General features: G+C 60.7%; 2 protein-coding genes across 2 annotated transcripts; one reads left to right on the forward strand and one right to left on the reverse strand.

Annotated features, from left to right (window-relative positions):
* Positions 1-2,696: 2,696 nt before the first annotated feature.
* On the reverse strand, positions 2,697-3,823 carry CCDC85B (coiled-coil domain containing 85B). Its single transcript, XM_054035034.1, has one exon. It carries the CDS (start codon positions 3,807-3,809, stop codon positions 3,204-3,206), a length of 606 nt encoding a protein of 201 aa, XP_053891009.1. The 5' UTR covers positions 3,810-3,823; the 3' UTR covers positions 2,697-3,203.
* Positions 3,824-6,601: 2,778 nt separating this feature from the next.
* On the forward strand, positions 6,602-12,511 carry FIBP (FGF1 intracellular binding protein). Its single transcript, XM_054035033.1, has 11 exons — positions 6,602-6,708; positions 7,144-7,323; positions 7,708-7,906; positions 8,326-8,452; positions 8,906-9,006; positions 9,510-9,643; positions 10,044-10,152; positions 10,355-10,418; positions 11,037-11,123; positions 11,745-11,842; positions 12,210-12,511. Exons 2-11 carry the CDS (start codon positions 7,239-7,241, stop codon positions 12,277-12,279), a joined length of 1,074 nt encoding a protein of 357 aa, XP_053891008.1. The 5' UTR covers positions 6,602-6,708; positions 7,144-7,238; the 3' UTR covers positions 12,280-12,511.
* Positions 12,512-13,726: the final 1,215 nt, after the last annotated feature.

Here is a 13,726-nt window from a genome sequence, read left to right on the forward strand (position 1 = left end):
CACTCAGGCCCCTAACCTGGGCATCAACTTCATCTCAGACCTCTCTCTAGGTGCTCACATCTAGGCTGTGGCTAAATCTCCCCAGTTCTTTCTTCATAACATCTCTAAAGTTCAGCCTTTCCTAGCCAAGAAGTGGTGTATTGGGCTCGGACTCAGGGCTCCTGGGTTCAGCTCTTCCATGCCTCAATTTTCCCCCATGCAATAGCGACGGCACTACTGCAGGGGATGCTGTAAGGATACAAACGTAAATGACCACAAGAGGCCTGACGACACAGTGATGGGAGGCCTATAAGCACCTTGGTAGACCTCTAGGGGTCCCTGGGAATGTCAGATGCTGACATAATGCCCAGTTCCATCATATGGGGAATAAAAGTAACTAAGGGCTCAAACATTTTATTGCTTCTGTCAGCCAAGTGTATTACATTCAGCAGGGCTCCTTGCACCCTGCCATTCACCCCACAGCTCCCTGGGTGCCACCTGCCCATTGTTCTCGATTTCAGGGACTCCCTCCAATCTCCCCCCTGCCAGGCTCTGTCTGCCCACCAATCTCCCACTGCCACCTGGCACTCTTCCCGCACGTAATGCCGGGATCCCCTTTCTTCCCCCCACCAGAGGCTCTGTTCACTCCTTCTCCATTCCTCCCCATGCCACAGTCCCCCGACCTCTCCCATGCGGGGGGCTGTGGATACCCTCTCTGGCTTTTTGGATTTCCCCCAAAATCCATAGGGCTCTGCCCAGTGCTTAATTTGTAATGAAAGGGGCTCAAACAATTATTGTATATTCATACCTGATACAGCAAACAGAGGTGCCAGGGCTATGAACTGCCAAGCCCAGAGGTGCTGGGGCTAGGAAGTGCCATGCCCAGAGGTGCCAGGGCTAGGAAGTGCCAAGCCCAGAGGTGCTGGGGCTAGGAAGTGCCAAGCCCAGAGGTGCTGGGGCTAGGAAGTGCCATGCCCAGAGGTGCCGGGGCTCAACCCTGGCACAAATAAGCACTGGCTCTGCCTGTTGTGGACATTCAGCCATTGTGGAATGGACTGGATGCAGTGTTCAAAGGTTATCACATTATTGACACAAACACAGGGTTGAGTAGGGACTTTCCATGCTCAGTCAGGCAGAGCTGGGGCCAGGAGGGTGGATAATATTTGTATCAGGGAAACACCTGGGGGCCCCAGGCAGGGATTGGGGCCCCACTGTGCTGGATACAAAACAGTGTGTGTGCTTGGTCCCCATGAGTCGCATGCTGCCACTAGGGGCTGCTAAGGTCTAAGCTTGCACCCAAGCCAGGAGTCAATGCTTGCCAGCATGAAAGCCCAGGGTGGAGGAGCAGAAGCAAGAATTAGTGGGTGTGCAGGTGGCTGGGGACCACATCCCCGTGCTCCATTATGCATGGTGCTGGGGAGGGGGGTACGTAGGGGAGTGATGCATTGTCTGCCTGCCAGCCCTTGCAAAGGCCCAGTGAGGCGGCACTAACACAAACAGGCACTTCCTGGCCTCCTGTGGGCAGCAGGCATAGCTGCTACAGCCTGGGCCTGTGTCTGTTGGGAACTTGAAACCCCCCAACCCCCTCCATGCAGCACAGTGCCCCCTAGTGAGGGGTGGGGCGCTGGAGTCAGCGCTGACTGTGAGGCCAGAATGCCCTCTACTGAGCCCCCCATTCTCTGCAGCACAGTGCCCCCTACTGCCTCGCTGGAGCATTGGTGTCAGAACTGACTGCGAGGGGAGAGCGCCCCCTACCCCACTGCTTGCAGCCCAGTGCTTTGTGTCTAGTTACCATGTCTCCATAGGCAAAGTTTCTGCATGCCAAGTAGCCGCCCTGGCTTCCTACTGTGCTCCTGGCTGGTGGGTTGGGGAACAGCCCCCTCCCCAGATCCTCCCAGCCTGGAGGCTCCTGGGTTTTGTAGAGCTGGGGAGAGAGAGCTGGATCGCTGCTGTCCGCTCTTACTTATCATGGCCTCAGGATCCGGACATCTGCTTCCTGGCTTGGCCTGGCAGCCCTTTGTCTCTGAGATGTGGCTGGGCAGGAAGGGACGGCGGGACCCATCCCTGTTCTGAGCAAGACATGGGGAACTAGTTACTTCATGGAGCCTGGGCTATCCAGTATCCAGCCACCTACAGCCTGTCCCCTTTGAACACAGCCCCTGCTATCTCAACCCTGGGCTCTTCCACAGCCCTGCCCGGGCCCCTCAGTCCTAACCCACAGCCCCCTGGTATCTCCACATCCCTCCTTCGCTTTCCCACGGCTCCCAACCCTGTATCCCCTGCAGGCACTGGACATTTCTATGGGCCTAGGCCATGGTGAGTGGATATAAACCACCCTAAGAACATAGAGGTTAAGCTTGTCTCTCCCCGCTCCCCCCCCCCCATCCTTTCTACAGCTGAACTGGTGTTTCACTGAAACTTTTTTCTTTACTGTTGCAAATCGGGAACTCGGACACTTGGAGCTGAAATCTAGATAGCAAGGAACTGTGACATTCCCAAAATAGAGAAAATAGGACATTGCAAACTCAACAAATCCTGTAATCTAAACTGAACCGACTCAGGATATGTAGGAACTGGAACAATTAGAGTCCCGGAAAGAAAATTACAATAAGCTCTTTCTCCCCTCTCTCATCACACTGGGGCCATACCGTGTAGGACCCAACGTTCCGGGCTCAGAGAAGCAGGAAATCACCAATCAGGAGACACGGACTCTGCCCAAAGTAGCAATTTTAAAACATTTTTTATTTTTACTTCTTTTGGGGGAGGGTTTGCCCTAATCTCCCCGTCCCCGGAGTCAAACTGCTCTCACTACATCGCGGGGTTGGAGTTAGCACCTGGGGGGAGAGGGGTTGCTGAAGAAGCCAGAGAGACGCTGCTTGGGGGGGGGGGGGGATTGCACCCAAAATGCATTTTTGACCTTCCCCCCAGTAACCAGCTCCATTCCCTAACCCCCAAAGTCTGCACTGGGATCTTCACGGAGGTGAACCCCCCCCATCCTCTGCAGCACCCCTTCCCCAGATCCCAGGGGAGAGACCCCTGCCACAGCCTGCGCGAGGGGGGAATCCTCTGCTCTCCAGTCCTTCTGGTGGGGGCGGTTGGGTGAAGTCACTGGGAGCAGCTCCCTTGAGGGGGGGCTCCTGGCCCCTTGCGAGAGTACAGTCCTGGGGGGCAGGCCCCTGGGGAGGTCTCTAGTCCGGGTGGGTCCCGGCCCCCCGGGGGAGTCTCTAGTCCTCGGGCGAGCAGGCCAGGTGCAGCTGGTCCGGGCTGCCCACGCTGCCGGTGCTGGAGCTACCATCGCCCAGGTCCCGGGGCCCGCAGGGCAGGCTGAGCTCCGAGGAGCCGACGGGGCTGTTGTCGGCGCGGGCGGCGCATTCCTCCTCCAGCGCCAGGCAGAGCGCCTTGAGCTCCAGGTTATCGGCGGCCAGGCGCTCCTGCAGCCCCTCCAGCCCGGCTAGCTTGTGCAGGCAGGAGGCCAGCTCGTCCCGCAGCACCCGGGCCGCCTGCTGCCCGAACAGCTGCCAGTCCCGGGCCAGCCGCTTGGCCTTCAGCCGGTCGTCGTCCAGGAAGCAGCAGAGGTCGCGGAGCTCGCGGTTCTCGGCCGCCAGGCGCTCGTTCACCTGCTTCAGCTCGCGGATCTCCCGCAGATGCTCCTGCAGCTGCCGATTGACGCCCTGGATCAGCCGCCCCCGCTGCACCAGCGCCGCCAGCTTCTCCGCCTCCTCCTGCCGCAGCCGCCGCACCAGCTCCTCCTTGCTGTAGCCGCCCAGCTCCGAGTCGCTCAGCTGGGCCAGGGCCCGGCTGGCCGCCGGCTCGCCGGCCTCGCTGCCCATCGCGCTGCCGCAAGGTGGTTCCTGCTCCCCCGCCCCTTCCAGCGCCGCCACCCCGCCTCCTCCCGCCCGCAGCTTCCCCTGGCGCAGGCCCCTGCTCCTCCGGGGCGCACGGGCCCCCCTAGCCACAGGCCTTGGTTCCTTCGGGGCGCACAGAGCCCCCCTTCTTCGGGGCCCCCGGGCCCCCCAGCCACCGACCTTGGCACCTTCGGGGCGCACGGAACTCCCCTTCTTCTTCGGTTAGGGCGCACGGGCCCTACCCAGCGACCTGAGGTCGTTCGGGGCGCACGGGCCCCATTGGGCCGCGGAATCGCCTCTTTTGGGGCGCAGGCTCCCTCCCAACCACGCACTTTGGCTGCTTGGAACCGCACGATCCTCTTCTTTGTCGCGCACGAACCACCTTCGAGGACGATTCTCGGCTTTTGGAGGGGGGGCGCGCGACCCCCGTCTCCAAGACGCACAGTCCCCAGCACAGCCAGCTGCCCCCTTCCAGCGGCGCGCGGCTCAGGGGGGTCCGGGCTGCAGGGGCTGAGCCCGGCGGAGGGAGAGGAGGATGGTTCCCCCCTTCCCGGGGCGGGGGATCCCGGCAGAGGGTGCGCGCCCCCGCGGTGCTGGTGTCTGCCGGGGCTCAGTGCAGCCGGCGCATCCTGCGGCGGGGACCCGCCGGGGCGGGGGGTGGGTAGCGGGGCTGCGGCTCGGAGCGATGCTGGAGAGGGGGGAGGATGGAGGAATGGGGAGGGGGGAGGAAGCCGTGACGTGGGAATAACAATGCGAACGGCACAAATGCCAGCAGCGGCACCGCATCCCCCAGCCCGGCCGGCGGGCGGGCTGGCTCTGGGGCGGGGGGAGGCTACGACGGGTGGGGGGAGATGACAGGCGGGGGGAGGGGTGGCTAGAGTGGGCCGCTCGGGCCAGGCTGGGGGTCTAGATCGGGTGGGGGCAAAGGCGGGAGGGGGGCGTGACAGGTGCCTGTGATGGCGACGGGGACGCGGGGAACTCGGGTTTGGGGGGGAAGGGAAGGGGAAGGAGGGCGGGGGGACTAGTGCATGGCAGGAGCGAAGGGCTAGGGCAGGTTAGGTGGGTAAAGGGGAGGAAGGGCTGGGGACGAGGCGAGGCGAGGGGTGCTGGGTGTGTAGGAAGGAGGTGGGGGCAGGTGTTCAGTGGGAGGGCAGGTCTCCCCCACGGATGTATCGGGGGGCTGAGTGAGCTGGGGGAGTACAGCCTGTCTGTGACCAGTGTGCACCTGTGACATTCGGGTCATAAACCAGTGACCTGAGGCCCTCCCTGAGCTGCATCTGGTATGGCTGGGGGAGGGAATTGATGGAGTCCTACAGGGGAAAGCGCCCCTTACCCCTTCCTTGCAACACAGCACTGCACTGGGGCCAGCAGCCACTCCCCTGGGCCACTGCCCCCCACCAAGCGCCTGCCCCACTCCCTATAGCACCCCTCCCATATTGGGGCCTGCTCTGACTGCTTCTTACTGAGCCCACCCCAGCCACTTCTCCCATCGCCCAGCTGTGCTCCCCCCCCCCCCCCCCACTCACACACACTCTGTTCTGAACAGGCGGGGAGGGGCTGCCAGGAATCCTGTCCCAGAGACAGGAAGGATGTTGGGCTACAATGGAAAAGGAGATACGGGGTGGGGGGAGGAAGGAAGTGCTGTTAACCATTCGGGCCCCACGCAGGCCTGGGTAGGGAGAGGGGTGCTAACAACCCCCCCCCCCACACACACACACACACAGGGACGCCAGGAAGGGGGCTGCTGTCTGGGAAGGGGCTAAGGGAAAAGGTAGAGGGCAAGGAGCAAAGGGGCTTTGAACCCAGGTCTCTGGGGGAGGATGTTCTCTAGCAGGGAGGAGTTCTGGGTGGGAGTTGAATCTAGGCATCTGGGGGGCGTTTTCTAGCAGGGAGGAGGTTGGGGGGTGGAACCCAGGAGTCCGGAGCATGATTCCTAGCAGGGAGAGGGCTGGGGGTTCAATATCAGGAGGGGGGGAATCTCTAGCAGGAAGTGGGGCTTGAACCCCGGAATCCAGAGGTCATTCCCTAGCAGGGAGCAGGGGTTGGGGAGTAGATGGGCCATGGTTGGCAGATAGATCCAGATTCCTGCAATGCCGAGACTGTTGGGAACAAAGGGCCTTTGTGTTCCCGCTGGGACTTGGGCGGGGGGAGGGAAGGGAAGCTGGAACATGGGCACAAGGCAGGAAAGGGAGAGGTGGGACGAGAGGCTGGGAATGGGAGACCCCAGCGCACCCCATTCGGGGTTACAGAATGCCCTCTCCCCAAGAGACCTCCAACTGGGCAAGACCAGGGCTGGTCTAGGAGACTAGGAGAATCCAGCTCTGCAGAGAATGGGGGCGGCGGGGGCGTTCTCCCTCGGATTCAGGGCTGACCCTAATGCCCCCAGCACAGTGCAAGGGATTCTTACATAAACAGCCCCCAGGCCTCATCCCACGTGGCTGCATCTCAGCTCCCAGCGAGGGATCGCTCTAGAAACAGAGGGAAAACTGGCTGCAATTGAGCTGCTAAAGAGAAAGCCGGGGAGTCTGCCCTCTTCACAGCCTCAGAGGGGAGAAAGCTCCCCCGAAATCCTCCCTGTAACTGCAGAGGACAAAGGAGACCCCAGGGACACCAGATGCAGCCTGCAGAGGGGCGCGCCGGGACCTTCCGCAGTTCCCCTAACCCATGTTAAATCACAGGCTGGAGTAGCGGCAGATCCAGATCGGCGTCTGCCCATCCCTTCCAGAGCTAGGGACAGAACCCAGGCGTCCTGGCTCCGTGTTGCTCACACCCAGATGGCTCCGCCCCGTGCAGGGTGACGCGTGCAGCCATGCTGCTGCTGCGACCTGGAAGCAAACAGCTCCGGGGTCATATGGAAAGTGTCAATCGGGGGACACCTCCGCAGGTTCGTCTTTGTGCTGGGGGTGGGGGGAGCTGGGAGCCAGGACTCCTGGGTTCTGTCCCCTGCCCTGGCATGGGAGTGGGGTCTAGTGGTTAGAGCAGGGTGGGGCTGGGTGCCAGGACGCCTGGGTTCTGTCCCAGCTCTGGGAGGGGAGTGGGGTCTAGTGATTAACGCAGAGTGGGGCTGGGTGCCATGACTCTGGGGTTCATCCCCAGCTCTAGTAGTGGAGTGGGTCTAGTAGTTAAAGTGGAGTGGGGGTGGGAGTCAGGACTCCTGGGTTCTCTCTCAGCTCTGGGAGGGGAGTGGGTCTAGTAGAGCAGGGGGACTACAGGCAGGACTCTCTGGCTCTCAGTTACTGTGTCAGGGGTGGTCCCCATGGTGCGACTGTCCCCCTGCTCTACTAGACCCACCCCACTTTGCCCCCTTCTCTCCCCACAGGCTCCCTGTCTCTTCTCCGGAGGCCAGCAGGGTGCAGCTGGGAGTTTGGGTCCAGCTCCTGGAGCCTTGGCCAGGCTGAATTGGTGCCGTGGGTCATGACCAATGACTTGGACATCTTCGTGGGGAACACCACGCTGATAGATGAGGAGGTGTACCAGCTCTGGCTGGATGGGTACTCAGGTATGGGGGTTGGGGGGCTGGATGCCAGGATTCTGCCCCGGCCTGTGGGGGGAATTAGGGTCTAAGTGGGCTAGAGCAATGGGTGACTGGAGGTCAGGACTCCAGGACTCTACCCCCAGCTCTGAGAGAAGAGTAACTCTGGGTGAGTGTTTCCCTCCCCAACAACCCATCTGTGCCTCAGTTTACCCTGTTGCTTTGCTAATGCAAGGAGGGAAATAGGATGGTTGTCCCATTGACCCTGTCCCCCGATAGCGGGTGGTGATAGATGAAGTCTTGCCCTGCCCCCCTCCACGCATTGATCTGACTTCTGAGCCCCTTACCCCTCCCAGTGAGTGATGTGGTGGGGGGTTGACCCTGCTGACCTCAGCCCCTTACCCCTCCCAGTGAGTGATGCGGTGAGCCTGCGGCTGCGCAGCGGGATCCTGGAGCAGACGGGGGCCACGGTGGACGTGCTGCAGAGCGACACCATGGATCATTACCGCACCTTCCACATGCTGGAGCGCCTGCTGCACACCCCCTCCAAGCTCATCCATCAGCTACACTTTCAGATCCCCCCCTCCCGCCAGGCCATGCTCATTGAAAGGTGGGGGGTATGGGGCTGGGAGAGGAGGGGGTTGGACCCAAGGCTGGAGGGAGGCCAGACGGAGGCCAGGAGGCTGGGTGGGGAAGTGACGGGGGCAAGGCCAGGAGGGAAGGGGGAGGTTGGGGAAGTTTGGCCCAAGGCTGGGGGGAAGGAAGGGAGGAGGAAACTGGGCCTGAGGCTGGGGGGAAAAGCTGGGCCCAAGTGGGGGGGGGGCAGAAGCCCAGCCCATGGCTGAATGGGGGAGGGGAAGCTGGACCAAGTTTGGGTGGTGGGTGTGTGTCTGAGGTCCCACTGGGGGAGTCTGAGGCTCTGGGGGCACAGGGGTGTCTGAAGCACAAGTGGAGCAGAGAGGGGGCAGCTGAGGTGTGTGGGGTACGGGTGTCTGAGGTGCCCTCTGTCTCCCACTCCTGCGGCGGCAGGTACTATGCCTTCGACGAGGCCTTCGTGCGTGAGGTGCTGGGCAAGAAGCTCTCCAAGGGCACCAAGAAGGACCTAGATGACGTCAGCACCAAGACAAGCATCACCCTCAAGAGCTGCCGGCGCCAGGTATGGCTCAGCCTGGGGCTCCCATGAGCCTCTGGGGCAGCAATTACCATTAGACCCAAGCTGGCAGCTCTATGAGTCTCTCAGACAGTGGCCCCTATCAGGTCACAGGCCAGGGGTTCCCATGAGCCTGTAGGACAGCAGCTACCCTCAGGCCCTGAGCCGGCAGCTCCCATGAGCCCCTGGGGCAGCAGCCTGTCGGAACATGGGCTAGGGACTCCCATGAGTCTCTGGGGCATCAGGACACAGGCTGGGGATTCCCATGAGCCTCCTACACCATGACACCTATCTGGACCCTGGCCAGGGGGATTCCCAGGATCCTCTGGGGCGGTGTCTCCCATCAGGCCCCAGGGTGGGGGCTGGCTGGCTCAGGGTGGGGGGAATGGGATACGGGGCCCTTCCCCTCTAGGGCTCTGACTCTCTCTCCCTCCCCCGCCCCACTGGTGTCCTCCTCAGTTTGACAACTTCAAGCGGGTGTTTAAGGTGGTGGAGGAGATGCGGGGGTCCCTGGTGGAGAACATCCAGCAGCACTTCCTGCTCTCAGACCGGCTAGCCAGGTAACAGGTCGGGGGGTACCAGTGGGGCACACCATGATGTAGCTCTGCCCCTAGAGTGTCTCTGCTGGGTTGGCTTAACCCCTCCTACACTACACAGAGCCCTCTGCTGGGCTAAGGCTCCCTGGAGCAGTGAGGCTGGAAATTAACATCTCCTTAGGATGCCGGGGGTCCTGGGGCAGCTCCCTCTAAGCAATCAGCTCAGGCTCTCTGCATGCTCAAGCAGAAACGATCACATGACTCCAGGATCTGGAATCCTGGGCTCGAGCCTGCAACCCTTGGACCGTCAGCTGGGCCTGCTCAGCACAGACCTGAGCTGCTCTAAGCCATCCTTTCAGATCTGGGTCAGTGCTTGGATGGGCGACCTCCAAGGGGAACACTAGGGGGTGCACTCGCCTGGCAGTCAGTGCTGGCCCCGATGCCATGCTGCAGAGAGTGGGGCGGGAGGGAGGGACAGAGGAATTTTCTGATTCAGTGTACGGCACCCTCCCCTACCTCACCCCCAGGGACTATGCTGCCATCGTCTTCTTCGCAAACAGCCGCTTCGAGACGGGCAAGAAGAAGCTACAGTTCCTGACCTTTGAGGATTTCGCTTACTGCGCAGAGCAGATGATCCAGAACTGGACACTGGGAGCCGTGGGTGAGACTGGGGACCCCCGGCTTGGGAGGAGATGGGGCAAATCGTAGCCCCTAAAGAGCTGTGCCTGGACAGCTCCTGGCACAATCATTCAAAAACACCCCATGGTGCTATGGGGACCTGCAATGTCAACTTACTCTATGGGCGTGGCGGAGGGGAGGCAACATCATACGTAGCTCAGCCTGGTTCTGCGGGGTTGTGCTGTGGGGAATGCATCAGCTGGACTTCCCCTAGAACGGGGAGCTACCCCCTGTGGTCCCAGACTTATTCCCGCCTCTGTGTAACCAGCCCCCACGCCCCAGCCCAGAGGTGGCTACAAATCAGTGCTGGGTTACGGATCCCTGTAGAAACAGCTCCTCCCCACCCCAAAGCCTTCTCCCGTTGTCCACCTGTTCCCACCCAGACTCCAATGTGGACGACATGGACGTGGATCTGGATAAGGAATTCCTGCAGGAACTCAAGGAGCTCAAGGTGCTGATCGCGGATAAGGATCTGCTGGATCTGCATAAGAGGTACAGACCTGATGTGGGCGGGGCTGGGAGCCAGGACTCCTGGGTTCTCTTCTCCATGTGGTCTGTGTTGTAGTGCATGTGGTGGAGCTGGGAGAAGTAGCATTTTTGGGGGTGTCTGTTCTGTCCATATGTGATGCCGTTTCTTGGCCCCAGGCCTGGGGAGAGCTGGCAGCGGGCCCCTGACCTCTCTGTCCCCCTGCAGCCTGGTGTGCACGTCACTGCGCGGGAAGATCTCGGTGTACAACGAGATGGAGGCCAACTTCAAGGTGTGTCCTGGGGCCAGGGGTGGAGCACAAGGAGGGAGTAATGGGAATGTGGAGGGAGGATTCCCCCTGCCTGGTTCAAGAAGCCCCCTTCAGTGGCCAGGCTTCTGAGTGGTGCCCCCCGTTGGCAACACCTATCAATGCATTTCCTCTGCGTTACCTGATCACATGGGTCCCCCGTGTGCCAGTGAAGAGCTGGAGCCCATGGCCTGGCTTGCCTGGTGCCACAGCCTCCTGCTCTGGACCCCCTGAACCCCCCACCTCCATCTGCACCTGCCATGCCTGAGGCATCCACCAGAGGGGGATTCTGAGTCAGGCTGCCTGGCCTCACAATGCCTGGGGGCACTGGGGCCATGGACACCCTCCCCTCAGATCCATCCTCCTCTCCTTTTCGGGTGTCCCCAGCTCCACCCTCTGCCCCTACCCCTCTCCCAGCTTGGAACTGGGAGGCAGGATTCCTGGGTTCTCTCCCCTGCTCAGTCACCAACTCACTGAGCGACCCTGGTGAGTCCCTTCCCCTGTGTGTGAATTGGGGGGCAGGGGAGAGCGGTTTGTAACTGCGCAGATCTGTGAGGCGTGAGGGCCCTCGTGACTCTCTGGTGACCTGTCTGGGCCCCACAGAACCTGTCACGGGCACTGGTCAATATGGCCTCTAAGCTGATCCACACCAAGGACGTGCGTGACTTCTTCATCGACCTAGTGGAAAAGGTACCACCTCGCATGCACCCTGCACGCATTCCCCACCCATCCCATTCCCTCCTCCCCCCCGCGGTCATGGCCCCCCGCACCCAGACACAGGAGGCTTCACTGACTGGTGGACATACCCCCATACACTGCCCCATATATACCAACCCCTTCTCCCCCCACACACACACATAGACTTCTCAGATTCTCCACCGCCAGGATTTAATGTCTGTGGGTGAATTGGGGGTAGCATGGCACTCCTGGGCACCCCCGAAGCCAGCCCCCAGAACACATGCTGCCTTTCATGCCTAGGAAGAGGGAGATTTGACCTTCATGGCCTGATCACCCCCCAGCTTCCATGCTGGTGGGGGCAGGAAGTTGGTTAGTGCCCAGGACGGGGAGGGGGACTATACTGGGGGCTCTGGCCCGTTGGGAACTGGGCTGAGACCCATCAGCTCACCCCACATGGGGAATTATAGACTTGGAGAGGCACCTAGAGGGGAAATGCCCCAGGTCCCATTTCCCCAACCCCCTGAGCCAGCCAGTCCCAATTCCCAGCAAGCAGGGGGTGAGGGTGAGATTGAGGTTGTGGGGTGTTGCCCCCAGGATGCAGGCTGTCTGACTCCTTTTCCCCTTTCTCCCCAGTTCATTGAGCCCTGCAAGTCAGATAAGTGGACCTTGAACGACGTCCGTCTCTTCCTGACGCAGTACACGACATCCGCTCACAACTTGGACGCCTTCCGGTAAGTGCCGCCCACCAGGGACGTGGGGGCCACCACCACCAAAATCACTGCACACAGACTCTTCCTGTCTTAAACTCGAGGGTAGCGTTAATGGCAGCTGTTAACCAGAAGCCCCACCCCAGAGCCAGCTGCATCTGAGCACCAAGCGAGGGATCCCTTCATAAACAGCTTCTGCTCCCCACTCCGGAGAAGGCTGCATCTCAGCACCAGGTGACAGAACCCCTTATATGTAGCCCCATACCCCACCCCAGAGCAGCTGCATCTCCACTCCAGGCGAGGGGTCCCTGCATAAACAGCCTCCATGCCCCACCTCAGAGGTGGACGCGTCTCAGTGCTATTGTCTGACATCCCAGTTCTTTACCCGCAGGCACCAGGCTCTCTGGGATCGGTACATGAGCACCATCAAATCCTGCTTGCTTAAGATGTACCACGACTGACAAGCAGGGGGAGCCTTGAATGTTTTAAATGCCCTGCTCTGCCACTGATCCTTCTGCCAGATCCCTCTGCCCTGGTTCTGTTTACCTGGGCTGCATCTTGGGAGCCCTGATGTGAAGGCCCCTTCCCCTGCCACTTCCCCAGGGCCGGGCGCTGCCTCCCCCAAGATTCCCTCTCTCCATCTTCGGAGTTTTAGCTCATTTTGGAAAATAAATGGAAGAGCCAATTGTTGGATTTGAGTTTTTGTTTGGATTTCGTTCAAAGCACAGGCCTGGCCCGGTATCCCCATTGCCACCAGCCCCCAATCGGAGCCATGGGGCCAACCCAGTATCGCTACTACCGACACTCTGTGGATCAGAACCAGGGCCCAGCCTGGCATCCCCACCCTGCCCCTGGATCGGAGTCATGGGCTCGGCCTGGTATCCCCAGCCCATCCCCAATCGGAGCCACGGGCCCGGTTGATATCCCCACCATCAACACCCCCTGGATTGGAGCTACAGTGCCAGCCCGGTTTTCCCTTCCCCGTGCGTGGGCGGCTGTGGCGGAGCCGTTTCCAGGAGTTGCTGCCTCCCCATGGTCACAATTCAGCTCCTTCCAGGACTCATCTTTGAGGTGACCCATGCTATGGGGAAACTGCCAGATGTGGGGGGGCTCCCTCAGATCTATGCATGGCTTTGGGAGAAACACAGACCCCGGAGCTGAACAAACCTAATGAGATTTCACCCCACACACTGCTACATCCCTGCATACAGCTCGTGGGGATCCCAGGAGTGGGCTAGCAGGGGGCTGTGAGCCAGGATTGAGGAGTGCTGGCAGAACTGGGAGGGTGAGGGGTGGGGCTAGGGCTGGGCTAGCAGGGGGCTATGGGCCAGGATTGAGGGCCACAGCTGTGTCATTGATTCTATTTACCATAATTTACTCTAAAATGTAAATAGGAAATGAAGGGCCAAAGTCTTGAGTGAGCACTCTGGGGGCAAGGGATACATGTTGGTGGAAGTTTGTTTGGGATAGAACCCAGGAGTCCTGATTCCCATTCCCCCTCCCCACGTCACATGTCTCTGTTCTCCAGACGACCCTGCACAGGGGCCCAGTGCCAGCTCAGACAGAAAACCGGAGCGTCCGTGCAGCTAATCCCTTCCCCAGGGGGCTGCTCTGTCTGTGCCTCCCCATTCCTGAGTGAGGCCCTGGGGGAATCATACCATACTGCTGCCCCGCCCCAGCTCCCAGAGCTCCGCGTAGAACTCCGGGGTTCTAGCCCAACTCGGGGAGGGGGTCTAGTGGTTAGAGCAGGGGGGGCTGGGAGCCAGGACTCTAGGTTCTGTTCCCAGCTCTGGGAGGGGAGGGGAGTCTGAGGGGTTAGGGCAGGGGGAGGGCTGTGAGCCAAGACCCTCCAGAACAGGTTTGAAGTTCCAGCGGGGGGAAGTCACAGTCTCATGCCTGGGATCCACC

The sequence above is a fragment of the Malaclemys terrapin genome, chromosome 7 (genome assembly GCF_027887155.1).
Source record: "Malaclemys terrapin pileata isolate rMalTer1 chromosome 7, rMalTer1.hap1, whole genome shotgun sequence".
Classification (NCBI taxonomy): Eukaryota; Metazoa; Chordata; order Testudines; family Emydidae; genus Malaclemys; species Malaclemys terrapin.